Source organism: Mesoplodon mirus (assembly GCF_964341445.2).
Source record: "Mesoplodon mirus genome assembly, chromosome: 1".
NCBI classification, from domain to species: Eukaryota; Metazoa; Chordata; class Mammalia; order Artiodactyla; family Ziphiidae; genus Mesoplodon; species Mesoplodon mirus.
In genome coordinates, this window is record NC_138976.1 from 62,569,506 (window position 1) to 62,597,310 (window position 27,805).

The 27,805-nt window shown below is 38.9% G+C and overlaps 1 protein-coding gene across 3 annotated transcripts in view; it reads left to right on the forward strand.

Annotated features, from left to right (window-relative positions):
* Positions 1-15,655, forward strand: part of TTC39B (tetratricopeptide repeat domain 39B) — a 124,415-nt gene extending 108,760 nt beyond the window's left edge. For 2 of the 3 annotated variants that reach the window (XM_082629144.1, XM_082629146.1), the window contains 5 exons: positions 741-849; positions 4,404-4,490; positions 9,213-9,330; positions 12,087-12,203; positions 15,443-15,655. In XM_082629144.1, coding sequence (XP_082485270.1) covers positions 741-849; positions 4,404-4,490; positions 9,213-9,330; positions 12,087-12,203; positions 15,443-15,533 — 522 coding nt within the window. In that variant the 3' untranslated portion in view covers positions 15,534-15,655. The remainder of the gene's footprint in view (positions 1-740; positions 850-4,403; positions 4,491-9,212; positions 9,331-12,086; positions 12,204-15,442) is intronic. The other variant, XM_082629145.1, reaches the window with a different exon arrangement.
* Positions 15,656-27,805: the final 12,150 nt, after the last annotated feature.

Sequence of the window (27,805 nt, forward strand, 5' to 3'; positions counted from 1 at the left end):
AATATTTTCAAGCAAGAGCACATTTGCTTTTGGTCCAAAAAAAAAAAATTCTCATCTGTTTGCCTATTAAGTGTAATTTGCAATGAGAAATCATTAGTTTACACTTTTAGGGGCTGTCATTCTGCCGTATGGCCTTTAAATGAATGCATTTTCTGCATATTGGATTGCATTACCGGACTGTCACATGTTTTTAATGGTATAAAAGAACCTGAGCCAGGTAAAATATTTCCTATGTTCATTTTCAGTGATGTCCTTGGAGACATTTTATATAAACAATTGGCAGATATTGAAAAATGTTTCCCTTTACTTAAGAGTAACAGCAAAAATCTATATTAAATAGAATTGTTCATAGTATCATTTTAAAATATTACATTTATTTCTGTATCTGTAATCCATTATCTTCCAAAAGGATTGGATACCAGTAGGTACTTAATAAGTACTTGTTAAATGAACGAGTAAATTAATTTTTCAGTAAAAACACAATATACTATATATATATATATATATATATATATATAGAATACTTCGCAGTATAAAAGGCAAAAAGCATTAAATAAAGTGAGACAAGGGGAAATTAAATCACTAAATTCCAAATGAGGAAAGCTAAGGAAAACGATCTCTAAATGTTGTCTTGAGATCACTAGCAACTGAGGCAAAACACACATATGTAGTTTTGTTGTTGTAAAGAACATTGAATAACCTCACATAATTGCGAATGGTTTCTCATTTTTCCTCATTAGGAAATGATGTATGTTTGGAATGGTTTTCCACTAGTGAGCAAAAGAAAAGATTTTTCTGAAAGTCTGTTGGTAACTGTTGAAAAGGCTGAGGCAGATCTACAAAGTGAAAGTAAGTATGAAAAGTAAGAGCCTGGAAATCTTTACCGTTGCCCCTCTCTCGTCCTTTCCCTGTGCACATATGCCCGTGTTAATTTGTGTGCATGATGAGGACAAAAGAGCTTGAGCCGAGGTGACTGGGTGATTGCAATCAAGATGGAGAAAAGATACCTGATACAACATGGATGAGCCTTGGGGACGTTAGGCTCAGTGAAAGAAGCCAGCTGCAAAAGAAAACCGAGTGAGAGATATAATTTACATAAAATATGGAGGATAGATCAGTCTGTAAAGACAGAAAGCAGATTAGTGGTTGCCTAGGGATGGAGAACTGGGGGTGTGTGAAAGCTAAAGGTTATGGCATTTGTTTTTGGGGGTGATGAAAATATTTTAAAATTGATTCTGGTGATGGTTCACACCTCTGTAATATACTCACAGCCAGTGAATTGCATACTTTAAAGGGGTGAATTGTATGTTATGGGAATTTTATCTTAAGGCTGTTACAAAATAAAAAGATGAAGAAGAGAGTTGAGTTTTAGAGCAGCTCAAGGGAAATGTATACTGGTTTTAGTTGGTTGTGATTCTTTCCGTGCCTCATTTTTGCTCTCTAATGACTACTGTGTTTTTACAGACACAGAGAATTGTTTGTTTTCAAGTTGAAATCTTGTCACAATTTGATTTTTTTACTCATTACTTTGGTTGTACAGGAGGTCCCTTTCCAGTGTCCTGGAAGCTCTATTTACTGGAAGCAGCTGGCATAGTAGGAGGAAAATCAGCTGGTCTGGGCTTATAGTTCCAATCCTGCAGCTGTGAGGCTCCGGGAAGCATACCTCATCCCATACCCAGGAGGGCCTCCGATTTCTTTTAAAATGGGTGTGGTGTTGGACCAGATGATACCCAGGGTTTTCTTGCTCTGACATTTTCTAGTTCTCTGTCATAAATAGAGGCTTTAACTTTTGCTAAACAATACCATAAGTGATAGCTTTTGTTGTATTCCTTATCAACCCCCAAATCATTTAGGTATTTTTCCAAGATAATGGTCTTATCCTCTGGAATGTTCTAATCACAGAAGTAAAGCAAAAATTGCTGGGATGATAAACATTGTAAAGGGCATACAAATTCAAGAATAGCCAGGAAAAATTCTAACAGGTAACTAACTTTTCTTAGCTGGAAGAAAATGGGCACCGAAGGAGTACCGGCTCCATATGCAGTATACTCCCCACGTGGGGGATGAAATGATTGACTCCAGGGATGAGCACCTCATTTGGATGATTTATTTATTTAATTTTTTTGGTAGTATAGTTGCTTTACAATGTTGTGTTAGTTTCTGCTGCTGTACAGCAAAGTGAATCAGCTATACATATACATATATCCCCTCTTTTTTGGTTTTCCTTCCCATTTAGGTTACCACAGAGCACTGAGTAGAGTTCCCTGTGCTACACAGTGGATCATTTTTTACTTCAACCACAGTATGGGGCTGAAATGTTTAATGACATTTCTCTTTACAATTACTTTTAAAAAATTAAACACGTAATTACATTTGATAGATGTGTTACCGAGTCGAAGCTCACTCTGCTCGCCACACCACAGGCCAGTGAATCAGAGACGAGGTGCTGAGGCAAGGAATACAACTTTATTTGGAAAGCCGGCAGACCGAGAAGATGGCGACTAGTGTCTCTGAAAAATCATCTTATCGGGGTCTGGATGCCAGTTTCTTTTATAGAATCAGAGAGGGAGAGGTGGTGAGGAAGTAAAGTAAAAGGGCCACCAGTCTTGCAAAACTCCTGGAATGACCAGCCTGGGGAGGGGATGTGTTAGTTTCTTTTTTCTTGCAGCCAGTCACAGGTGGTCAGGGTTCCCTGAGGCAGGCCATTATGTATGATTATAATAACAAAAGCAACGAAAAGCAAAGGTTAAAGTCAAAGAAACAGATCCAATGGGGAGTCCGTTTTAGCTCTTCCCTGTTACAGATGTGGGTGAAAAAAGTCACCCATATTTTTCCTGCTATGCAGAATTAATTTAGAATTTCTGCTAGCTTTATTTTTTATTATTTAAAAAAAATTTATTTATTTTATTTTTGGCTGCGTTGGATCTTCGTTGCTGCGCGCAGGCTTTCTCTAGTTACGGTGGCGGATTCTTAACCACTGTGCCACCAGGGAAGCCCCATCCTAGCTTTATTTTTATAGTTACAATCATAGTGTACCTGGACATACTCTAGCCTAGTTTTTTTCATTTATTATATCGTAAACTTTTTTTTTCCATTGAGAGATAATTGACATATAACACTATATTAATTTCAGGTGTACAGCATAATGATTTGATATTTGTATACATTGTAAAATGATCACCACAGTAAGTCTAGTTAAAATCTGTCACCGTACATCGTTACAAAATTTTTTTTCTTGTCTTCAGCACTTTTAAGATCTATTCTCTCAGTAGTTTTCAAATATGCAATACAGTATTAACTATAGTCACCATGCTGTATACTACATCTCCATGACTTATTTTATAACTGGGAGTTTGTACCTTTTGACCTCTTCATATATTTCACCCACCCCTCAACCCCTCGCCCCTGGCAACCAATCTGTTACCTGTATCTACGAGGTTTTTTTCTTTTTTTTTTAAGATTTCACATAGAATCGAGATCATATGGTGTTTGTCTTTCTCTGTCTGACTTTTGTTCACTTAGCATAATATCCTCAAGGTCCTTCCTGTTGTTGTAAATGGCAAAATTTGATTCTTTCTTATGGCTGAATGTTCTATTATATATATATAACACATTTTCTTTATCCATTCATCCATTGATGGACACTTAGGTTGTTTCCATGCTTGGCTGTTGTAATAATGCTGCAATGAACATGAGGGTGTATATATCTTTTCAAGTTAGTATTTGTTTTTCAGATAAATATGCAGAAGTGGGATTGCTGGATCATATGGTAGTTTATCATAAATGTTTTGATTGTTGCTAAGTAACCCTTATAATAATTTCAAAAGCTTCATGGCATTCCATGGAGATAATATATCATAATTTAATCAGCTCTTTCAGAATTGTTGAGCATTTAGGCTGCCTTCCATATTTAAAATAATTGTAGCTTTAGATTCCCACCAATAAGGAGAAGCAATAGAAAAGAATGCAAGCTGAATCAGTGGGCTTATCTGCTAACAAGCTCAAGGTTTCAGGCTGGATAGATAAAGAATGCAATGGAACTAAGAGCAATGCTGTTCTGAGGCCACAGACCACCGCCCTCCCCACCTCCCCATTAGCCTTCTTGCACATACAAGCAGGTGATCACAGGGATACCAGGTGAGTGGAATATTCTACTCCACTATTGAAAAACAGTCGTACGAAAAGCTCATCTGTTGATGAAGGGCGAGTATGTCACCTTCCCATATTAAAGGCATCATTTTAAATAAAAGAATGATGGTTTCCTTTCCCTTCTTTTTCCTTCCCCTTTTACAGAAAAGTTATAATACTTCCACTCATTTTCATCTGGAGGTTAGGTAGAGTAGCCAAAATATTGAGGTATTCATCTTCATGGACTGATAATTCCTTTGATTTCTGGGCACCAGGGAAACCAGTGGATGAGAAGGCTCAAGAAACTGGGACCAAAAGGAGGAACTCAAAGTTTGTACTATTTAACAAAGAACCAAAACAACGTATGCATAAGTACAGACTATATGGACATTTCAGACTTTCTTTGTCTGTGTGTCCTAGATGTTCCATCACTAACATATCTTCTGCATAGTTTCTACTAATATAGAGTTATGATAAGCCTCCTTACATTTTTTACAATTCTTTAAAATTTTTAATGGTAGGAAAATGCATATAATATAAAATTTACCATATTAACCATTTTTTAAACTGTATGGTACAGTAGTGCTAAGTATATTCACTTGGTTGTGCAACCAGTTTTGAGAACTTTTTCATACCCATTAAACAATAACTCCCCATTTCCCCGTCCCCACAGCTGTGGGCAATCACCATTCTACTTTTTGTTACTATGAATTTGACTATTCTAGAGACTTCGTGTAAGTGGAGTCACACAGTATTTTTCTTTATGTGGCTGCCTTATTTCCCTTATCCTAATGTCCTCCAGGTACATCCATGTTGTAGCACATGTCCGAATTTCCTTCCTTTTTAAGGCTGCATAATATTCCCTTGGATGTTTACAGCACAGTTTGTTTATCTATTCATCCATCAATGCATATTTGGTTGCTTCCACTTTTGACAACTGTGAATAATAAATACTTCTATGAATATGGGTATGCAAATATTTTTTTGAGACCCTGCTTTCAGTTCCTTTAGATATATGCCCTAAAGTGCAATTGCTGGATCATACGGCATTTCTATTTTTAATTTTTTGAGGAACTGTCATCCTGTTTTCTCTAGTGGCTGCACCATTGTACATTCCTACCAGCAACGCACAGGGTTTCAATTTCTCTACATCCTTGCCAATGCTTGTAATTTTCTTTTTTTTTTTTTAATTTGTTTTGTTTGTTGGTTGTTTGGTAATAGCCATCCTAATGGGTGTGAGGTGATTTTTTTTTTACTCTTTTTAATATGGAATAATTTCAAAAAGGAAAAATACTTACTTTGATTTGAGTGGAAACTCAACATAGAGCCCCATCATTTTGAAATGTAACTTAGATGAAACTCCATAAATGTTTACTTCAAAAAATGAGATTTCACAAAATGTACTTCAGTAAAATGTATTTGGGTTTTTGAACAAATTTACTAGTGTTTATTTTTGTTGAATCAACTTGGCCACTCTTCATTAATTTGTTCCTTTGAACACTCTTAGATTTTCCATACTAGGTATAGCATTGTGACAGGCAGAGAAAGCATTGTTCCTGTCATTAAGGGAATTATCTGTGATTAAACCCCACATATTCACAAATCAGATGGAAAAATGAATATGTTTTAAAATAAGTGGGTATGTGAAAACTGGGAGGTAAAGAAAAACCTCTTTTTATTAAGTTAAAACATTTGTAGGGTATTTTTCCCCCAGCAAAGCAGGCTAGCTTGCTTCTTCTGTTTTACTACAAAGATAAGGGTTTTGGTGCAGTAGAATAAATCCTAATGTTTGAATGTCTGTCCTTTGTAGTATAGACTGTTACGTACCACCAGGGAGTAAGGGCTCTGTATACAGTCGTACCTCAGTTTCTGCATGGAATCGGTTCCAGGACCCGCTGTGGATACCAAAATCCTTGGATGCTCAGGTTCCATAGTCCACCCTCTGTATCTGCAGTTTCCGCATCTGTGGATTCAATCAACCGTGGGTCCTAAATGTAGCTCCAATCTGGTTGGTTGAATTTGCGGATGTGAAGCCCTCGGATACAGAGCACCCACGCTGTTAAGAAGTCCTGAGGGACTATTGAGTTTTCCTCTCTTTGAGCAGGCTCTTCACCCCTTCCCTCTAAATTTATTTTGTCCCTACATTGGTGGGGGAAAAAAATTAAAGGAGTAATATTTGTATCAGACGACGCATGTAAAATGCAATAGAGGTTTAGAAAATCAGGCTGTTCTCTCCATCCATTCCTTTCTCTTTTAATGACATATTGAGATGATAGACTTTGAGAGATATTTAAGCAGAACAGGTGGGGGAGAAGAGCTCAGACAGACAGACACATTGTACTTTGTACAAACTTGTCTTTGTATATCTTCTTGCTGGATAAAAAAAAAAAAACCAAACAAACAAAAAACTGGTTTCTTTTCTGAACATCACTTTTGCTAGATGTTGCACATGAAATTTATGATGATCTCTTCTAGGTCCACGGTTTTACACAAGATGACTACCTGATTCTATACCCCTACCCCCTTAGGATCTTTTAGTAATTAAGCTCTTATCCTTCAGAGTGAGGGAGAAAATCCACAATTGGAAAATGGAGTGAAGTGGCAAAGCTGAGGTGACTTCAGCCTCCACTAAACACCTCCTTCCCCCCTACCCACCCTCGCCACATACACATTATTAGGAAATGAATGTATTTTGGCTTCTCATACCTTTGTTAAGTGTCTCTAAAGTAAAAGATGATAGAGGATATAACTGGTGTTCTCCTCTGACGATGCCACAGTTATGAAAGGCTGGTCAGAGATACAAAAGGAGGAATACTGTTTAAAGACAGAAAAGAACTTGGTAGTATGCCCTGAGTCAGTATTTGCTATTAATTCCAATAGTGCTTCATTCGAAATCTGACTCAATTCAACATGTAGCCAGAAGTTGATTCAGTAGTTCTACTTTAACTATTTGTTATAACTAATTTGCAATTATGTAGCAAGCATAATACAAGTTACATAAAAGGGAAAGTGTTACTTTATGGCTCTTCACCTCTAAATCTATTTTCACATTTTTCCTTTGGTGCATATCAACTAGCTTCTAAAAAGTTCAATTGTACATATTTTGTAGCTTGGGTCTCAAATTTCCTTTTCCCTAAGCCTACCCTCTGTTTTAAGTTCAGCAGATCTTTTGTGATGCAAGTGTGCTTTGGCAGCATTATTGTGTAATTTTCTTGGGGTGTAAAATGTGTTGAAATGTTCATTCGGGAACTCTCCCGTGAGGTTGATAGTCATGATAAAGCCTTCACATTTTAAGGGAAAATAATCATCTGACAGGTAGTGGTCTGAGGAAATAATGGTTTTGCTTTCTAAGGTTTTTGGAGGAACATGGTATTTTTGAATCCATTTTCCATATCCCAAAGTCATGATCTAAATAAAAGTTGTGTGTTTTAATGGTACTTCAACTTTCCATGGTGTTCCTCAGCAAGATTGTCCTTCACTGAGCACCAAAACGGTGAGATAAGACAAACTGTCATAAAATGTGACATAGAACTCAATAGAATGCACAATAGTGATACTAAAACTTAGCATCCAGTATGGACCGTAAGGGTTTGGTTCTAGGCCTGGAAACATAATACTTCTTGAATGGATATTTCAATGAGCATCCATGATTAGAAGCATAAACAGATTTTTTTGAGGAAAAGGGGGAATGGATTTTAATAGGGAAGGTAATGTGGCATTGACATTTGTGATTTTCTTAGTGAATAACCTGTCAGATCTTGGAAGTGAGAGGTGAATATCAGCTATTTTCAGCACCTAGAAGTAAAGTGACCTCCTTCCAGTTGGTTAAGTAGCATCCTTAACCTCCCATAGACAAGCAGTTTACTGATTAAAACACCAGCATGTGTTAATGGTGATTTCTGACGTTTATACTGAAAGCAAGAGTATTTCAGTATGAGGGACTCTTAGAGCCTCATTAATTTGGTTTACTGCCCCTTCCCACCTGTGTTGTCACAGCGTGAAATGTATAAATTATCAGTCTGTCTTGGAGTGATTTGTTAGTTGCACTTAACTTGCAAAAAAAAACCCCACCCCAAATTCAAAAGTGATAGATGTGAAATGGCAACCTTTGTCAGATAGATGTCACACATGATACGGTTCCTTCTGTTAATATATGTTAGCCTTGGGCTGTAGAAGGTAACGAGACATTTTCAAAAGGGAAAAAGTCCTGAAAGAAAATCCTCCGCATTAGCCTCACGCAGTTAGAAGTTTGTGGGGACTTTAGAAGCCTTGCACACTTCAGAACCATTTTGTCTAATTTTATGACATAATTTCTTCCCCAAAAGCACATAACCTGGGAGAACTGATAAGTTGTAAACATAATGATCTGGAGAGGGTGTGCTCCTTCCTGAATTTTTAATGGGGAGAAGGCCATCTGCTTCTCCATATGGAAGTGTTACCCTCTTCTACAGGAAGCCAGCACAGCTAGGGACCAGAACCACAGGAAGAGGCAGCGTGCGTCCTCCTCACCGCTTTACCTTTCACAGAACTAATAAAGCTCTTGCTTTATCTACAGTTCAAACTTCCTATAATTATACCTAAGGTCACATAACTTAGAGTATGAGCACCCGAAAAAAATTTTAAGTGGCTAGAGTGAACCCCTTAATAAAATGGTGTATTAATGTAGTTAGTATTCTTTTCATTTGAAATATTTTCATTGTATTTTATTTAGTAAGGCATAACAAATGCTAAACATATCCTCCTTATTTTTAAATGGTCCCTCTGAAACCTAAGAGCTGTTAGTGCTAACTCTTTTTTTTTTTTTTTTTTTCTTTTTGCGGTACACGGGCCTCTCACTGTTGTGGCCTCTCCCGTCGCGGAGCACAGGCTCCGGACGCACAGGCCCAGCGGCCATGGCTCACGGGCCCAGCCGCTCCGCGGCATATGGGATCCTCCCAGACCGGGGCACGAACCCGTATCCCCTGCATCGGCAGGCGGACTCTCAACCACTGCGCCACCAGGGAGGCCCAGTGCTAACTCTTAAATAGGATTTTTACAAGTATTTTTCTTTCCGTGTGTGAATTGTATGTTTGTTTTGCTTTAAGACTCCAGTGACTACTCTGTAGATGATGAATGCTTAGTGAAGTTGCTGAAAGGATGCTGCCTGAAGAACTTACAGCGGCCTTTGCAAGCAGAATTGTGTTTCAATCACATTGTCCAAAGGTAAAAGCAGACAATGAAACCAACTTGAGTGCAAATTGTGGTTTCTGGGGAATCGCTGTGAGAAAGTGATGCTCTTATCTCCCGCTGCTAACCTTTTACTTGGTGTTACCAGAAAGAGAATCCAGTAATGTTTTCTTTATTCTCTGAGAAAAAAATTATAACCTAAGTGGAACATGGCTTTATGCCTTTCTACCTGGTGTTCACAGGTGACTTACAAAAGCTAAATTTACAGCCAGGCTGACATGTGTCTGTCTAAATTCTGGCAGCAGTGTACAGCACATCTGATACTTTTTTGATTCATGCATTTGTCTGCCATTCATTTATTCCACAGATATTTGAGTACCCACTATGTGCCAGAGACTGTGATCCTGAATCCTAGGGATTCAAAGTTGAGTAAAAAGACTCGCCATCATTGTAATGATAATGTGACAGGAAAGAATGACTGTGATGAATACTAAAACTGCTTCTCGTTTGGCAAGGGACATTTTTCTGTAGATGAATGAGTTTTAACCCCCCAAGAGCATTGATGATGATGTCCTGCTCTTTTGCTAATTAGAGAGTTGAGTCAAGGTTCTGATGCCTGACCCTCTTCTCTATATCTGGAGTCACAAATGCAATTACAGGGGCCAGACAAGTAACCTTACTGAATGATGGCAGGAATAGGGATTAGTGGGCACTGCAGTTTAGGGAGATTGTGTGTTCTCTCTAAAGAATGCAGCCACTCCTGAGCTCTAATTGATTATTGCTCTGGACAGTGTGGGCCCAGTAGCAATAATCCCTACAGTTTTTTTTTTTTTTTTTGGCTGCGTTGGGTCTTCGCAGGCTTTCTCTAGTTGCAGCGAGTGGGGGCTACTCTTTGTGGCGGTCTGCGAGCTTCTCACTGTGGTGGCTTCTCTTGTTGTGGAGCACGGGCTCTAGGTGTGCGGGCTTCAGTAGCTGTAGCGTGTGGGCTCAGTAGTTGTGACACACGGGCTTAGTTGCTCCGCGGCCTGTGGGATCTTCCCGGACCAGGAATCGAACCTGTGTCCCCTGCATTGGCAGGCGGATTCTTAATGACTGTGCCACCAGGGAAGTCCCTACAATTTTTCATTGAAAGCCTGGAATCTGAATTTTGCATAACGTCTCCAGATTTTTAAATCTTGGCTCAATTTTTGGGAAACCATTGTGTAAGCCAAATAGATCACAGCCATAGACTGCCGGTTGACATTTTTTGTTCAATATCATGTGCCTTTCCATCCATAGCTACTGATCTGCCTCTTTCTGACTATATATTATGAGAATGTAGGAGGACTGGTGTCCTTATAAGCTGAAAGAGACAACTATTTCCCAAATAAGTAATATACAGTCTTTAGTAAACATGTTAAAGAAGTATCCATTGAGTTCGCTTTTATTGGTGTTTTTATTAGGATCAAAAGGATGACCCATTTGGGCTATTTGTTGTATTTTTTGAATCTCATAGTGAATTGCTTGCTGGTGTGTTTTATAGTTTTGGATTGTGAGTTCACCTTCAGTGGGGTTTTATCTTGAGGCTCCTATGAGGCTAGGATTGAGGAAGAGTCTCTCTCTAAAGTGATTTTGCTTTTATTTCTGCCAGATGCCCAATAGGCTTTTCCAGGCCAGGGCCACCTTCATGTTAATTTCATTGCTTAGAAGTTCTTGGATCATTTGGGCCACATAAATTTGAATTTGCAAATTCATGTGAGGGCAGGCCTATTGGTTATTAATTTCCTAAGGGATGTGTTTTTTCCCGCCCCCCCTCACCTAGACCTCAGGCCAAGGAGCCAACTGCCCGTCTTCCTCCTATGCTGCAAGTGGGTTTTTCTCATCTGCCCTTTCTCTGGTGGAGCAGAGCCCCAGCTTTATGTAGAGTCTCAGCTCAGGCTCTACATACTATGTGGACCCAAGGCCTCACCTCCTGTGTGGACATTGAGACACAAAGCTCTGGCTGATTCAGACTGAAACAGACCTAGGAGTGCTTTGGCATCATGCACATACTTAGAGTTCTGGTTTTGTTTTGTTTTCAGTTTGAGAGTTTTCCTTATGTCCTTGTGAGCTGAGCTCTGCATTTTAAAGGGTGTTGCTCTTATTTTTTTGAGTGCTTCTAGATGTTTTGTAGTCAGAGAATTTTCATAATACTGCTGAAAACAGAAGTGTTGACCACTTCTTTCTTGACATTTTGAAGCATTATAAGACAGCAGTGCAAAGAGAGTTGAACCTCAGTGAGAAATAAGTGGCATTATTTTCTGAGTGGAGTCATTTCCTGAATACATTCATGTTCAGGAGGGATGATCCTGTCCTTTCTAGGGTTAATCTTTGAAGATCTGCATGCGTTTGTATACCTGAAGGGCAGTAAACAACCCTCAGTGCTGGATTTATATTAAGGAATAAAATAAAACAGTAATATAGGGAATTCCCTGGCGGTCCAGTGATTAGGACTCTGTGCTTCCACTGCAGGGGGCACGGGTTCAATCCCTGGTCGGGGAACTAAGATCCTGCATGCCAGAGCTTGGCCAAAAAAAAAAAAAAACAGTTAAAAAAAAAGTAAAAAAGAAAAAAAAGAGTAATATATTAAAAGCATAGTATTTATTGCCATGGTTTATTAGGTTCTTTAACTGTATAATGGCAGCTTTTCTCTGATAATAGTCTTAGTGCTGTAGCTGTTTTCTTAAGAATGGGGAAAAATACATATATGTTGGAAAAGAATGATATGTTCCTTGTTCTGTTAAGACTTAATTGCTTTTCATTTGCTCTTTTAGTGAAAAGCTACTGAAGTATGACCACTACCTAGTGCCATTTACTCTGTTTGAATTGGCATTTTTGTATAAAAACCAAGGGGAAATTGACAAGGCCATAAAGGTCCTAGAAACTGCAAGGTAAGTGATAATGGCAGCTTCTCCTTGATTGCTATGGAGTCAGGAATGTCAATACAATTTTAACAACAGCAGTAACTTGATACACTTAAAATGAACACATTAATGAAAAATTAGTCACAATTTTACATTTGCTAATTTATGCTTAGTTTCTGCTTGTGGCTTTTGCTGGAATTGTGCTGTTTCCAACCCTCTTAATGCCAGACCCTGTGGCTGTTTACAAATGTTGTGATTTTGGGGACCTACATGACAGATTTCTGGCCTGTTCTCTTCTATATCAGGGGTCAGCAAACTTCTTCTGTAAAGGGCCAATTAGTAAGTATTTTTGGCTTTACAGTATAAGGTCTCCATTGCAACTACTCAATTGTATTAAAAGCAACCATAGAAGACAATATGTAAATAAATGGGTGTGCCCAGATTTGGCCATAATTTTGGTCATAGTTTGCTGATCCTTGGCGTGTTCCACCATCTCTCTCATTTCCTTAAAGAGCCATTGATTTGAAGAAGCCCTTTGAATCTTCTCCTCTTTTTTCTTTCTATGTGGCAGTTTCAAAGTACTTTATCAATTCTGCTGTCCAGTGGCTCTCAGACCTCCTGTGATCATGGCTCACTTACTGGGGGCACAAACCCTGTGGTCTGCTTGCTTTGAACACTACTTGCCATGGAGAAAGAATGCCATGATAGCTGTAGGCCATAAATAGCTTGCTGATTCACTAGTTTGTTCATTTACTCAAATTCAGCAGAAAATTCACTGAGTACCTATTATGTGCTAGACACTAGAAAAGGTTCTAGACAGACAACTGTGCATAAACAGGCAATGTTTCTACCTTCTAAGTTGAGGGGTATTGGTAAATAAATAAGAAGAGTAGCAATGGTATGTGCTTTGCTGAGATTTACGATATGATACAGGGTACTCGAGTGCTACTTTAGATTGAGTTGATTCTGGAAGGTTTCCTTCAGGTGGTATGTAGCATAATTAAAGCCAGTCCTGAGAAGACCAGTCACCAGAGGACTGTGTGGGGAGCATTGTTGGCTGGGGGGTGGAGCGGGGAGGGTGTTGAGCCTCGAGGTTGATAATGCTTCTTGAATGAAATGGGGAATACTGAGAGGATAAGGATTGAGGAGAGAGAAAAAAAAAATTACTCCTGTTTGGACTGTGATATTTTGAGGTGCCTATAGGTATTCATGTGGAGATGGTGAGTTGGCAGTCATATATATACCAGCATGGAGTTCAGTGTAAAGGTCAAGGCCAAATGTAGATATTTCAAAGTCACCAGAACAGAGACAGTGATATTTAAAGCTGTGGTGCTTGATGAGGTTATTTGGGGAAAGTTATACAGCTAGAGAAGGAGATCCAGCATAGAGCCTTGGGATATGCCATCATTTTAGAGGTTAAACAATAAGATTAAGAAGTGGGGCTTCCCTGGTGGCGCAGTGGTTGAGAGTCCGCCTGCCGATGCAGGGGACACGGGTTCGTGCCCCAGTCCGGGAAGATTCCACATGCCGCGGAGCGGCTAGGCCCGTGAGCCATGGCCGCTGAGCCTGCGCATCCGGAGCCTGTGCTCCGCAATGGGAGAGGCCCCAACAGTGAGAGGCCCGCGTACCGCAAAAAAAAAAAAAAAAAAAAGAAGTGGCCAGTGAGTTAGGAGGATATCCAGGAAAGCCAAGTGAACAAAATGTTTCAAAAGAAGAGAGTGGTCAGTTGTTAAGATGGCCGCCAAGAGGTCAGTCAAGGTGAGATCAGAGAAGTGGCTGCTGAACTTGGCAGCATGATCATCAGTGACTTTGACAAGCGAGGTGAGAAAGTGGAGTTAGCTACTCCAGGCAACTCCTTCAGGATATTTGGCTGTGAATAAAGCATAGTAATGGGGCAGAAGCTTTGGAGGCACAGTGGAGCCAAGAGAGGTTTCATTATCTTTTTTTTTTTTAAAAGCCGAGGTTATGAGAGAAAGTCACTTTTAAAGTTAATTTGTTGAGAGTGAGTATGACTCCTATTTCAACTGACATTCGTGTATCTTCAAATCTATTGAAAATTTTTAGTCCCATTGGAAAATTTGGGACTAAAAATACGGTTTCTAAGTATTCATATCATTTGGACATATTTGATGTTATCTAAGCAATGCAGAATAAGGCAAATTTATAACAATGAAAATAAAAGACTAGTAATTACTATGAAAAAGCAAGACCAGCAGTGATCAAAAGTCACCACTAACTCAAGACAGTCCCAGTGATGTCAACATAAACAGACGTCTCATAATTTCAAGACTGTTGATTATCTGCAGTTTTCCTTGTGCAGTAGGAGCTTTGCAAAGCTTCCGAAGTTAATTAGGGAAATACTCAATTACGTCCTTTGGTAAACTCTAGTAAGATGTTGGCTTAGCTTATGAATAATAACCGTCATTATGAATAATAGCCCTTATCAAGTTTACCAGTAAGTAACCCTTAGACCTGTATAAAGTAAAGGGCTATAGAAAGAAATGAATGCCACTGCAAAGAAAGAAAGTACAGCTCTCCCATGGGCCAAGGTGGTGTGTGAAAGCAGAGCCCAAGGTCCAAAGCATTCCATTTTGCTGATTCTGAACAATTCTAGCAAAGAGAAGTCAACATGGATGATCTAAGTGAAGTTTTTAAATAATCTGTGGATTTCTAATGCCCTTCCTGACATTGTCACGTAATAATTATTGATCAACCCATTGATATTTGCCCATCAGAATTGCAGTAAGTAATTTTGGTGTCACCAAGTAATCCTGCTATCTTTGTTGTGATTGTCGTTTTGTGAGAGTTTCTATATCTATATCTAAATATATATATATATATATATATATATAAATTTTTTTGTGTGTGTATGGAGGGGGTGAATGATTATGTTCATCTTGTTTATACAGGCTGCCTGAAATTTCCAGTTTAGAAAAGGAGGTCAACTCTTTAAAAATAGTTCACAAAATTTGTTAAGCCCTCCTTGTAACCTTCTTGCTGTTTGTGAATGGTTTGGTAATTACATAAACCTTGCTAGTCAAAGCGCGCTTTTTAGACCACCACCAGCAAGCTTCTAGAAATACAGAATATTGCCATCCTCATCTCCTCCGAGGATCAGAATCTGCATTTTAACAAAATCCACTGTTATGCATATTAACGTTTGAAAGCAAATAAGGAATGAAGATGAGAGGAGGGGGAGGAGGGTGGTGGTGCCCTGGTGTATAAAGGAATTTTGACATTACAACGTTATTGTTATTTATCTTTAGAAATAACTACAAAGATTACTCACTGGAGTCCAGACTACACTTCAGAATTCAGGCAGCTCTTCACCTCTGGAAAAAATCTTCCTCAGATTGATCAGAACATAAAGGATGGAATTTTCTCTCAATTAGTACTGGCATCTGCTGTAGATTAGACCTTGTATTAAAGTGGAAAAATGATCTTGTGAATGTGAGACAAAAAACTAATTTTACTGTCAATATTTTCTATCATCTGTGTGGTTTACTATTGGTCTACATAAGTGGGGTTTTTTTTTCCCTATGGAATGATGTTAAATAATATCTAGAAAACTCTTATATTCTGCATCTCCAAAAAAAATTTCATATCCGATTTGAATTGGAGAGTGAAAAGTCTTTTAAAGGACTCACAGGTACAGTAAAGTATAATTAGATTATTTATTTTTTTAATGTGGAAATGAATATTGTGTAAGTAGCAAATGGCTTACAACCTAAGCATTTTTAGCTTTGTTGGTCAGTTAAACTTCAGAGATATTTAGTTGCCTAGCATTTAAGTTTCAGAGGGGAAATAAGAATCACCTACATTCAAAATAGCTCAATAACTTTCCGAAAACTCCTGAAAAAGACAGGCAATGGGTGTGAACAGGACAGGTAATGTAGGTAATAGGTTGAAAGACCTGTGTCTAGAAAAGGTGATGAAATGTTATTGTTTTTTATTTTTCATGTAACTTACAGGTGGTTTTGAGAGACTATCCTGTTTTTGAATGTAGTTAAGTCTGTTATTATTATAACAAAATTCAAAAAAATTCCATGTATCTAAAGGGAAAAAAAGTTATATTTTAGAAAATTTCCTTAACCTTAACAATGAGCACCTAAAATATATACGCTGACTATTTTTCTTATAAAGTTCCTGCTGCTTTCAATGATATGTAAAATAATAATTTTTACACTCGTAATGTTGGTGTGTAAGGTCTAATCTGCTCATTTCTCTAGCACTGTGATGGTTCCTTATAAATATCTGGACTGTGCTTAGTCCTTTAATTTGCAAACACAATCAGGGCATGGAGTGGACGAGAGCCAACTCTGTGTGGTCCTGGCTCTGCTGTCAGCAGTTACCGGGGTGATGTTTAGGGAGTTCTGTGCTCTCTCCATCACCATATTTTCCTCATCTGTGAAATGGAAAAAGAACAGATGAATTTCAAGGTCTCTTTTAGTTTTATAACTGTGGGTCTGAGGCTGAGATATTTATTTTCAGCAAACAATGTTAAAATGTTTAATCCAGATCATTCCCACTTAGTGTGTGTTTTATTTTACAATCATCACTGCCCTCCCCAGCCCCTCAGCTCTCCAATATGTATGTGCAGTGGCTGAGGACAAGACTGCATCCAGAGCGACAAAAAACAGTTCAAGAATCTATGAATCAGGGTTTTGTCTTATTTCTATTTTGAAGAATAACTTGTCGTGGAAGCCTCTGCAGTTTAACAAAAACAGCCCCAGATTGGCAGTCAGGAGCCCAGTTCTATTAGATAATAATAATTCCTCTACATGGAGTGAGTCATTGACCCTTTCTGGCACTCAGTTTCCCTGGTGGGGATAGCAACATAGAGCTTGGTGCTTGTGATGGCTCTATTAGATAATGCATATGGTAGCTTTTTGTAAACTGAAAGGCTGCATGAATATGAGTTGTAATAGTTATGGTTTTTATGTATGTATTACAGTATCAAAACAGAAGTATTGGCTTGAGTCTGTGGTCTCTGATATAAAATGAAAGTGTGGAGACTCAAACAAGTTTAAATTTATTTGAAGTGTTTGGCACTGACATGAGCTCACGTTGTGAATTTGCTCCTTGCTGTTTATTCCCCGCTATATGAGCCTGTATCCAGCAGGTATTTGGTCTTGTTTTCTTTAAGGTACTAATTCTTGGCCAATACTGAGGATGTTTTTCCAGTGGAAAATGATGAATACAACTCAAGTCGGAGTACCACCCCTTCAGATAATATTGGTGGTAGATTGATCATGTGCTATTAATATGAATTATATAACTTTACATTAGGACCAAACAAAAGAGAAAATAACTGTCATTACAATTAGTAATGGAAAATCTGTTCAAAAATTTCTTTGAATGTTACTTGGAAAAAAAATTCTCCAAAGCTCTTAGAAGAGTTTTGGTAGCACTTTCTGGTATGAAATGGAAACGATTTAAGGTAATGGTAGTTATTTTTGTTTTATTTTAACTCTACATTACCAAAACAAATATAAAAATTCATATCTCCCATTAAGATTTTTCCTTTATTTGTTCTTATTTCATTTGTATTTTTATTTCCTTTTCTTTTATAGTTACCTGATAATCTATCCAATGAATTTTTAAATGTTGTAATATCATTTATTTATTTATTTTTAAACATCTTTATTGGAGTATAATTGCTTTAAAATGGTATGTTAGTTTCTGCTTTATAAGAAAGTGAATCAGCTATACATATACATATATCCCCATATCTTCTCCCGCTTGCGTCTCCTTCCCACCCTCCCTATCTTACCCCTCTAGGTCGTCACAAAGCATCTCCCTGTGCTACACGGCTGCTTCCCACTAGCTATCTATTTTACATTTGGTAGTGTATATATGTCCATGCCACTCTCTCACTTTGTCCCAGCTAACCCTTCCCCTTCCCCGTGTCTTCAAGTCCATTCTCTATGTCTGCGTCTTTATTCCTGTCCTACCCCTAGGTTCTTCAGAACCATTTTTTTTAGATTCCATATATATGTGTTAGCATACGGTATTTGTTTTTCTCTTTCTGACTTACTTCACTCTATATGACAGACTCTAGGTCCATCCACCTCACTACAAATAACTCAATTTCGTTTCTTTTTATGACTGAGTAATATTCCATCATATATACGTGTCACGTCTTCTTTATCCATTCATCTGTGGATGGACACCTAGGTTGCTTCCATGTCCTGGCTATTGTAAATAGAGCTGCCATGAACACTGTGATACATGTCTCTTTGAATTATGGTTTTCTCAGGTTATATGCCCAGTAGTGGGATTGCTGGGTCGTATGCTAGTTCTATTTTTAGTTTTTTAAAGGAACCTCCATACTGTTCTCCATAGTGGCTGTATCAACTTACATTCCCACCAAGAGTGCAAGAGGGTTCCCTTTTCTCCACACCCTCTCCAGCATTTATTGTTTGTAGTTTTTTTGATGATAGCCATTCTGACTGGTGTGAGGTGATACCTCATTGTAGTTTTGATTTGCATTTCTCTAATGATTAGTGATGCTGAGCATTCTTTCATGTGTCTGTTGGCAATCTGTATATCTTCTTTGGAGAAATGTCTATTTAGGTCTTCTGCCCATTTTTGGATTGGGTTGTTTGTTTTTTTTGATATTGAGCTGCTGAGTTGCTTGTAAATTTTGGAGATTAATCCATTGTCAGTTGCTTCATTTGCAAATATTTTCTCCCATTCTGAGGGTTGTCTTTTCATCTTGTTTATGGTTTCCTTTGCTGTGCAAAAGCTTTAAAGTTTCATTAGGTCCCATTTGTTTATTTTTGTTTTTATTTCCATTTCTCTAGGAGGTGGGTCTTGCTGTGATTTATGTCATAGAGTGTTCTGCCTATGTTTTCCTCTAAGAGTTCGATAGTTTCTGGCCTTACATTTAGGTCTTTAATCCATTTTGAGTTTATTTTTGTGTATGGTCTTAGGGAGTGTTTTAATTTCATTCTTTTATATGTAGCTGTTTAGTTTTCCCAGCACCACTTACTGAAGAGGCTGCCTTTTCTCCATTGTATATTCTTGCCTCCTTTATCAAAAATAAGGTGACATATGTGCGTGGGTTTATCTCTGGGCTTTCTATCTTGTTCCAGTGATCTATATTTCTGTTTCTGTGCCAGTACCATACTGTCTTGATTACTGTAGCTTTGTAGTATAGTCTGAAGTCAGGGAGATTTCTCAAGATTGCTTTGGCTATTCGGGGTCTTTTGTGTTTCCATACAAATTGTGAAATATTTTGTTCTAGTTTTGTGAAAAATGCCATTGGTACTTTGATAGGGCTTGCATTGAATCTGTAGATTGCTTTGAGTCGTTTAGTCATTTTCACAATGTTGATTCTTCCAATCCAAGATCATGGTATACCTCTCCATCTGTTTGTATCATCTTTAATTTCTTTCATCAGTGTCTTATAGTTTTCTGCATGCAGGTCTTTTGTCTCCTTAAGTAGGTTTATTCCTAGGTCTTTTATTCTTTTTGTTGCAGTGGTAAATGGGAGTGTTTCCTTAATTTCTCTTTCAGATTTTTCATCATTACTGTGTAGGAAAGGAAGAGATTTCTGTGCATTAATTTTGTATCCTGCTACTTTACCAAATTCATTGATTAGCTCAAGTAGTTTTCTGTTAGCGTCTTTAGGATTCTCTATGTACAGTGTCATGTCATCTGCAAACAGTGACAGCTTTACTTCTTCTTTTCCGATTTGGATTCCTTTTATTTCCTTTTCTTCCCTGATTCCTGTGGCTAAAACTTCCATACTATGTTAAATAATAGTGGTGAGAGTGGGCAACCTTGTCTTGTTCCTGATCTTAGTGGAAATGGTTTCAGGTTTTCACCATTGAGAACAATGTTGGCTGTGGGTTTGTCATATATGGTCTTTATTACATTGAGGTAAGTTCCCTCTATGCCTACTTTCTGCAGGGTTTTTTTTTTATCACAAATGGGTGTTGAATTTTGTCAAAAGCTTTTTCTTCATCTATTGAGTTGATCATATGGTTTTTATCCTTCAATTTGTTAATATGGTGTATCACATTGATTGATTTGCATATACTGAAGAATCCTTGCATTCCTGGGATAAACCCCACTTGATCATGGTGTATGGTCTTTTTTTTTTTTTTTTTTTTTTTGCGTTACGTGGGCCTCTCACTGTTGTGGCCTCTCCCGTTGCGGAGCACAGGCTCCGGACGCGCAGGCTCAACGGCCATGGCTCACGGGCCCAGCCGCTCCGCGGCATGTGGGATCTTCCCAGACCGGGGCACGAACCCGTGTCCCCTGCATCGGCAGGCGGACTCTCAACCACTGCGCCGCCAGGGAAGCCTGGTGTATGGTCTTTTAATGTGCTGTTGGATTCTGTTTGCTAGTATTTTGTTGAGGATTTTTTGCATCTATGTTCATCAGTGATATTGGCCTGTAGTTTCCTTTCTTTGTGACATCTTTGTCTTGTTTTGGTATCTGGGTGATGGTGGCTTCATAGAATGAATTTGGGGGTGTTTCTCCCTCTGCAGTTTTTGGATGAGTTTGAGAAGGATTGGTGTTAGCTCTTCTCTAAATGTTTGATAGAATTCGACTGTGAAGCCACCTGGTCCTGGACTTTTGTTTGTTGGAAGATTTTTAATTACGGTTTCAATTTCATTACTTGTGATAGGTCTGTTTATATTTTCTAATTCTTCCTGGTTCAGTCTTGCAAAATTGTACCTTTCCAAGAATTTGTCCATTTCTTCATGGTTGTCCATTTTATTGGCATATAGTTGCTTGTAGTAATCTCTCATGATCCTTTGTATTTCTTCAGTGTCAGTTGTTATTTCTCCTTTTTCATTTCTAATTCTATTGATTTGAGTCTTCTCCCTTTTTTTCTTGATGAGTCTAGCTAATGGTTTATCAATTTTGTTTATCTCCTCAAAGAACCAGGTTTTAGTTTTATTGATCTTTGCTATTGTTTCCTTCATTTCTTTTTCATTTATTTCTGATCTGATCTTTATGATTTCTTTCCTTTGTCTAACTTTGGGGGTTTTTTGTTCTTCCTTCTCTAATTGCTTTAGGTGTAAGGTTAGGTTGTTATTTGAGCAGTTTCTTGTTCTTTGAGGTAGGACTGTATTGCTATAAACTTCCCTCTTAGAACTGCTTTTACTGCATCCCATAGGTTTTGGGTGTTTGTGTTTTCATTGTCATTTGTTTCCAGGTATTTTTTTGATTTCCTCTTTGGTTTCTTCAGTGATCTCTTGTTTATTTACTAGTGTATTGTTTAGCCTCCATGTGTTTGTATATTTTCCAGATTTTTTCCTGTTGTTGATATCTAGTCTCATAGTGTTGTGGTCAGAAAAGATACTTGATACGATTTCAGTTTTCTCAAATTTACCAAGGCTTCATGTGTGACCCAAGATATGATCTATCCTGGAGAATGTTCCATGAGCACTTGAGAAGAAAGTGTATTCTGTTGTTTTGGGATGGAATGTCCTATAAATATCAGTTAAGTCCATCTCGTGTAATGTATCATTTAAAGCTTGTGTTTCCTTATTTATTTTCATTTTGGATGATCTGTCCATTGGTGAAAGTGGGGTGTTAACGTCCCCTAGTATGATTGTGTTACTGTTAATTTCCCCTTTTATGGCTGTTAGCATTTGCCTTATGTATTGAGATGTTCCTACGTTGGGTGCATAAATATTTACAATTGTTATATCTTCTTCTTGGATTGATCCCTTGATCATTATGTATTGTCCTTTGTCTCTTGTAATAGTCTTTATTTTAAAGTCTATTTTTTCTGATATGAGAATTGCTACTTCAGCTTTCTTTTGATTTCCATTTGCATGGAATGTCTTTTTCCATTCCTAGGTCTGAAGTGGGTCTCATGTAGACCACATATATACGGGTCTTGTTTTTGTATCCATTCAACCAGTCTGTATCTTTTGGTTGGAGCATTTAATCCATTTAAGGTAATTATCGATATGTATGTTCCTATTATCATTTTCTCAATTGTTTTGGGTTTGTTATTGTTGGTCTTTTCCTTCTCTTGTGTTTCCTGCCTAGAGAAGTTCATTTAGCATTTGTTGTAAAGTCGGTTTGGTCGTGCTGATTCCTCGTAGCTTTTGCTTGTCTGTAAAGGTTTTAGTTTCTCTGTCGAATCTGAATGAGATCCTTGCTGGGTAGAGTAATCTTGGTTGTAGGTTTTTGCCTTGCATCACTTTAAATATGTCCTGCTACTTCCTTCTGGGTTGAAGATTTCTGCTGAAAGATCAGCTGTTAACCTTATGGGGATTCCCTTTTATGTTATTTGTTGTTTTTCCCTTGCTGCTTTTAATTTTTTTTTTTGTATTTGATTTTTTTTTTTTTTTTTTTTTTTTGCGATACACGGGCCTCTCACTGTTGTGGCCTCTCCCATGTGGAGCACAGGCTCCGGACACGCAGGCTCAGCAGCCATGGCTCATGGGCCCAGCCATTCCGCGGCATGTGGAATCTTCCCGGACCGGGACACGAACCCGTGTCTCCTGCACTGGCTGGCGGACTCTCAACCACTGCGCCACCAGGGAAGCCCCTGTATTTGATTTTTGATAGTTTGATTAATATGTGTCTTGGCGTGTTTCTTCTTGGATTTATCTTGTATGGGACTCTCTGTGCTTCTTGAACTTGATTAACTATTTCCTTTCCCATATTAAGGAAGTTTTCAACTATAATCTCTTCATATATTTTCTCAGTCCCTTTCTTTTTCTCGTCTTCTTCTGGGACCCCTATAATTCGAATGTTGGTGCATTTAATGTTGTCCCAGAGGTCTCTGAGACTGTCCTCAATTCTTTTCATTCTGTTTTCTTTATCCTGCTCTGCAGTAGTTATTTCCACTATTTTATCTTCCAGGTCACTTATCCGTTCTTCTGCCTCATTTATTCTGCTATTGATTCCTTCTAGAGAATTTTTAATTTCATTTATTGTGTTGTTCATCATTGTTTGTTTGCTCTTTAGCTCTTCTAGGTCCTTGTTAAACGTTTCTTGTATTTTCTCCAATCTATTTCCAACATTTTGGATCATCTTTACTATCATTACTCTGAATTCTTTTTCAGGTAGACTGCCTATTTCCTCTTCATTTGTTAGGTCTGGTGGGTTTTTACCTTGTTCCTTCATCTGCTGTGTGTTTCTCTCTCTTCTTATTTTGCTTCACTTACTTTTTTGGGGGTCCTCTTTTCACAGGCTGCATGTTCGTACTTCCTGTTGTGTTTGGTGCCTTCCCCCAGTGGCTATGTTTAGTTCAGTGGGTTGTGTATGCTTTCTGGTGGAGGGGACTGGTGCCTGTGTTCTGGAGGATGAGTCTGGATCTTGTCTTTCTGGTGGGCATGACCGCGTCCGGTGGTGTGTTTTGGGGTGTCTGTTACCTTATTATGATATTAGGCAGCCTCTCTCCCAATGGGTGGTGTTGTGTTCCTATCTTGCTAGTTGTTTTGGCATAGGGTGTCCAGCACTGGAGCTTGGTGGTCGTTGAGTGGAGCTGGGTCTTAGCGTTGAGATGGAGATCTCTGGGAGGGCTTTCGCCTGTAATATTACATGGAGCTGGTATGTCTCTGGTGAACCAGTGTCCAGAATTCTGCTCTCCTACCCCAGAGGCAGAGGCCTGACTCCCGGCCGGAGCACCAACACCCTGTCAGCCACATGGCTTAGAAGAAAAGGCAGAAAAAAAGAAAGACAGAAAGGAAAAAGTAAAAATAAGGTTATTAAAATTAAAAAATAATTATTAAAAAATTTAAAAAGTAACAAAAAAGAATGAAGAGAGCAACCATAAAAAACAAAAAAACAAAAAAAAACACGGATAGGCAGAACCCTTGGACAAATGGTAAAAGTAAAGGTATACAGAGAAAATCACACAAAGAAGCATACACATACACACTCACAAAAAGAGAAAAAGGAATAAAATATATATATCGTTGCTCTGAAAGCCCACCGCCTCAATTTTGGGATGATTCGTTGTCTATTCAGGTATTCCACAGGTGCAGGGTACATCAAGTTGATTGTGGAGATTTAATCTGCTGCTCCTGAGGCTGCTGGGAGAAATTTCCCTTTCTCTTTGTTCGCACGGCTCCTGGGGTTCAGCTTTGGATTTGGCCCCACCTCTCCATGTAGGTCGCCTGAGGACATCTGTATCCGCTCAGACAGGACAGGGTTAAAGGAGCAGCTGATTCGGGGGCTCTGGCTCATTCAGGCCGGGGGTGGGAGGGGTACGGAATGCGGCGCGAGCCTGTGGCGTCAGAGGCCGGCGTGACGTTGCACCAGCCTGAGGCGCGCCGTGCGCTCTCCCGCGGAAGTTGTCCCTGGATCACGGGACCGTGGCAATGGCGGGCTGCACAGGCTCCCGGGAGGGGAGGTGTGGAGAGTGACCTGTGCTCGCACACAGGCTTCTTGGTGGCGGCAGCAGCAGCTCCAGCGTCCCACGCCCGTCTCTGGGGTCGGCGCTGTTAGCCGTGGCTCGCGACTGTCTCGAGCTCCTTTAAGCGGCGCTCCTAATCCCCTCTCCTCACGCACCAGGAAAAAAAGAGGGAAGAAAAAGTCTCTTGCCTCTTCGGCAGGTCCAGAGTTTTCCCGGACTCCCTCCCGGCTAGCTGTGGCGCACTAACCCCAACCCCTTCAGGCTCTGTTCACGCCGCCAACCCCAGTCCTCTCCCTGCGCTCCGACGGAAGCCCGAGCCTCAGCTCCCAGCCCCGCCCGCCCCGGCGGGTGAGCAGAGAAGCCTCTCGGGCTGGTGAGTGCCGGTCGGCACCGGTCCTCTGTGCGGGAATCTCTCCGCTTTCCCCTCCGCACCCCTGTGGCTGCGCTCTCCTCCGTGGCTCTGAAGCTTCCCTCTCCGCCACCCGCAGTCTCCGCCCGCGAAGGGGCTTCTAGTGTGTGGAAACCTTTCCTCCTTCACAGCTCCCTCCCACTGGTGCAGGTACCGTCCCTATTTTTTTGTCTCTCTTTATTGTTTTCTTTTGCCCTACCCAGGTACGTGGGGAGTTTCTTGCCTTTTGGGAGGTCTGAGGTCTTCTGCCAGCGTTCAGTAGGTGTTCTGTAGGAGTTGTTCCACATGTAGATATATTTCTGATGTATTTGTGGGAAGGTGATCTCCATGTCTCCCTCCTCCGCCATCTTGAAGGTCTCCTCCTAAATGTTGTAATATCATTAATGCTACAAATATTCATGTTTCCTGCCATGTTAAAGATACCATGGCAGCAGTAGTTTATTGTGACATCAGCTAATATTGAATTTTTAGAGTTATTTTGTGATTCAGGGTGTTCTGTGAAGAATGAGTACTGACGTGACTATGTTTTATCTGCTGTTTTGAGGGGCATATGTGAGGGGGTTGGTCTTCCAATATATCTGACAGTTTGTGCAATTTGTGTAGTTCTTGGTATAATTACTTTTTTTTTTTTTTTTTTAATGAAGAGCCAGAGTTTTGATTGGTTCTGTGTAAACATAAGACTCAAGTAGAGGTTAAGCTTTGTAGTATTGGTGACAAGGAAGGCATGATTTCCACTTGACAGTTAATGGAAGATTAGCTATATCAGCTCTTGTATGAACTTATATCTTAATATTTCTGTGCTTCTCCTGGATATAAGAACGTCCCAAGTTATATAGGAAAAGGAAGTTCATTGATGCTATGTCTCTACTACAAGTGAGTAGAAGCTATAGGGAGGTAAATTCCAGATTAATCAGCATCAAAGATTTTTAATCATTGAAACAATCTAATAAGAGTATAACCATTTCTTTTGCAAAGGAGTAAGTTTAGCAGAGCTATGTGACTATCATTCCTACCTGGCCTGGAAGCCTTATAGTTGAACTTTGAGGTCACTGTGAGCCTTCGATCAGGTTTCCAAATCAGTGGGATATGTGTAAAGAAGAAAGTTACCACCTTTCAAAGAAAAGTGAGCTTTTCTTCTATTGAAACTACTTTTAGAGGTAGTTACATTGTGTTAGCCACTAATAGCCCCTGCTATTAATACTCATTATGATTTCATTTCTCATCCATTCCTTTAAAGTGAGTCTATCGATGTTTTCGAATAGAGATTTTTCTTCCTTTGGACGTTAAAACTAATCATTTTGAAAAGGTCTTTGTGATCAACAGGAAAAATCTCTGGCATTCTGATTAATTCTTCATTAATTTCTTTCATATTCCTCTTTTTTCCCTAGTTATTTAATCCACATTTATAAGTCATAAATTCTAATGCCTTTAATTAAAATGAGTCAATGAGGACTCCAGTGGTTGTTCTGATGCCCTAAGATTTTGTGATTCATGGGGCATGGAATGGATCTGGGAAATCTTTTTTTTTTTTTTTTTGGCTGCACCACACAGCCTGTGGGATCTAAGTTCCTGGACCAGGGATTGAACCCACGCCCCTGCATTGGAAGGTGGAGTCTTAACCACTGGACAGCCGGGTAAATCCTTGGAAAATTATCTCATCCTCCCCAACTGCTAAACAGTGTTGTTCCTCCTTCAGTCCTGCTCTGTCCAGTACGGTAGCCACTGGCCACATGTGGCTATAGAGAACTTGAAACATGGCTAGTGGCACATGTTGGAATGATGCTGAGAGTCAGGGAACATTCATTTCTATATGCCTCCCAATGTCATGCTTCCTGGAGTTCTGGCTTTTACTTGCTGCCTACTGTGATCACGTAATCACCATAGTTGCATTGTCAATCATGGTTCAAATATATATCTGTGAGTTTTGCTTTTTCTGTTTAAGTTCCCATAAACTTTTGTTTGATCATGTTTATTCTGCAGATATCATTGATCGTTGGCATGTTTGAACATTATTATTCTCCCCCTCCCCCAGCTCCTTATATACTAGACTTGAGAGATCTTATTTTTAAGATTATTATTTAAATCTGATTTTACAGACATTCCTCACTTTTTGAGATGTAACAGCACAAACTCTTAGAGTTGTAGAGGAAGTGACTCACCTTTGAGACGTTAGTAGATTTTATGATTAAAATATTTTTTAAGATTAACATTATTCTGAAAATGTGGGTGACCTTTTCAATCCCTTTATATTATCAATGTTTCACCATTGACTCAGCTAGGCCAGTATTCATCTTTAAAGATTTTTAGGCAGTAGTTACCCACGTAGAGAATAATTTGGCAGATAGTTTATTTGAAGTTATATATTTATCTTTTGCTGCCTATTATTGATATTTTTAATGTATATGAAACCTAAGTGATATGCATACATATAATTGTCATATTTTAAATATCTAGACATTTCTTGATCTGACACATAGATAGGTCAATAGGTAGGTAGATAGAAAACAGCTTACAAATATTAACTAGACAATGCTTTATATTGTTCTCTCAGAAGGAGCGCAGGGTTTTCTCACGTTTCCCATCCCCCAGGCCAATTATTTACATATTTTTTCTTTATGTTATTAGATTGCTTGTTGCGAAACCCTGTTTCTGCTTCTCATTGTCAGTAGTTTTGTCCTTACATCCCTTAGATATAGTTACCTCAGAATGTAGAACTTGAAATGTAATGAAAAGTACACACCAGAATTTAGCATGAGGGGAAATATCTTCTATGTTGAGAAATTGCTGTCTGATCGTGATGATGTTAAAGTCCATTCCAGTCTGTTTATAACTTCATAACCACAAAAAGAAGTGATGCAGGGACTATTTAGTAGATTGAGA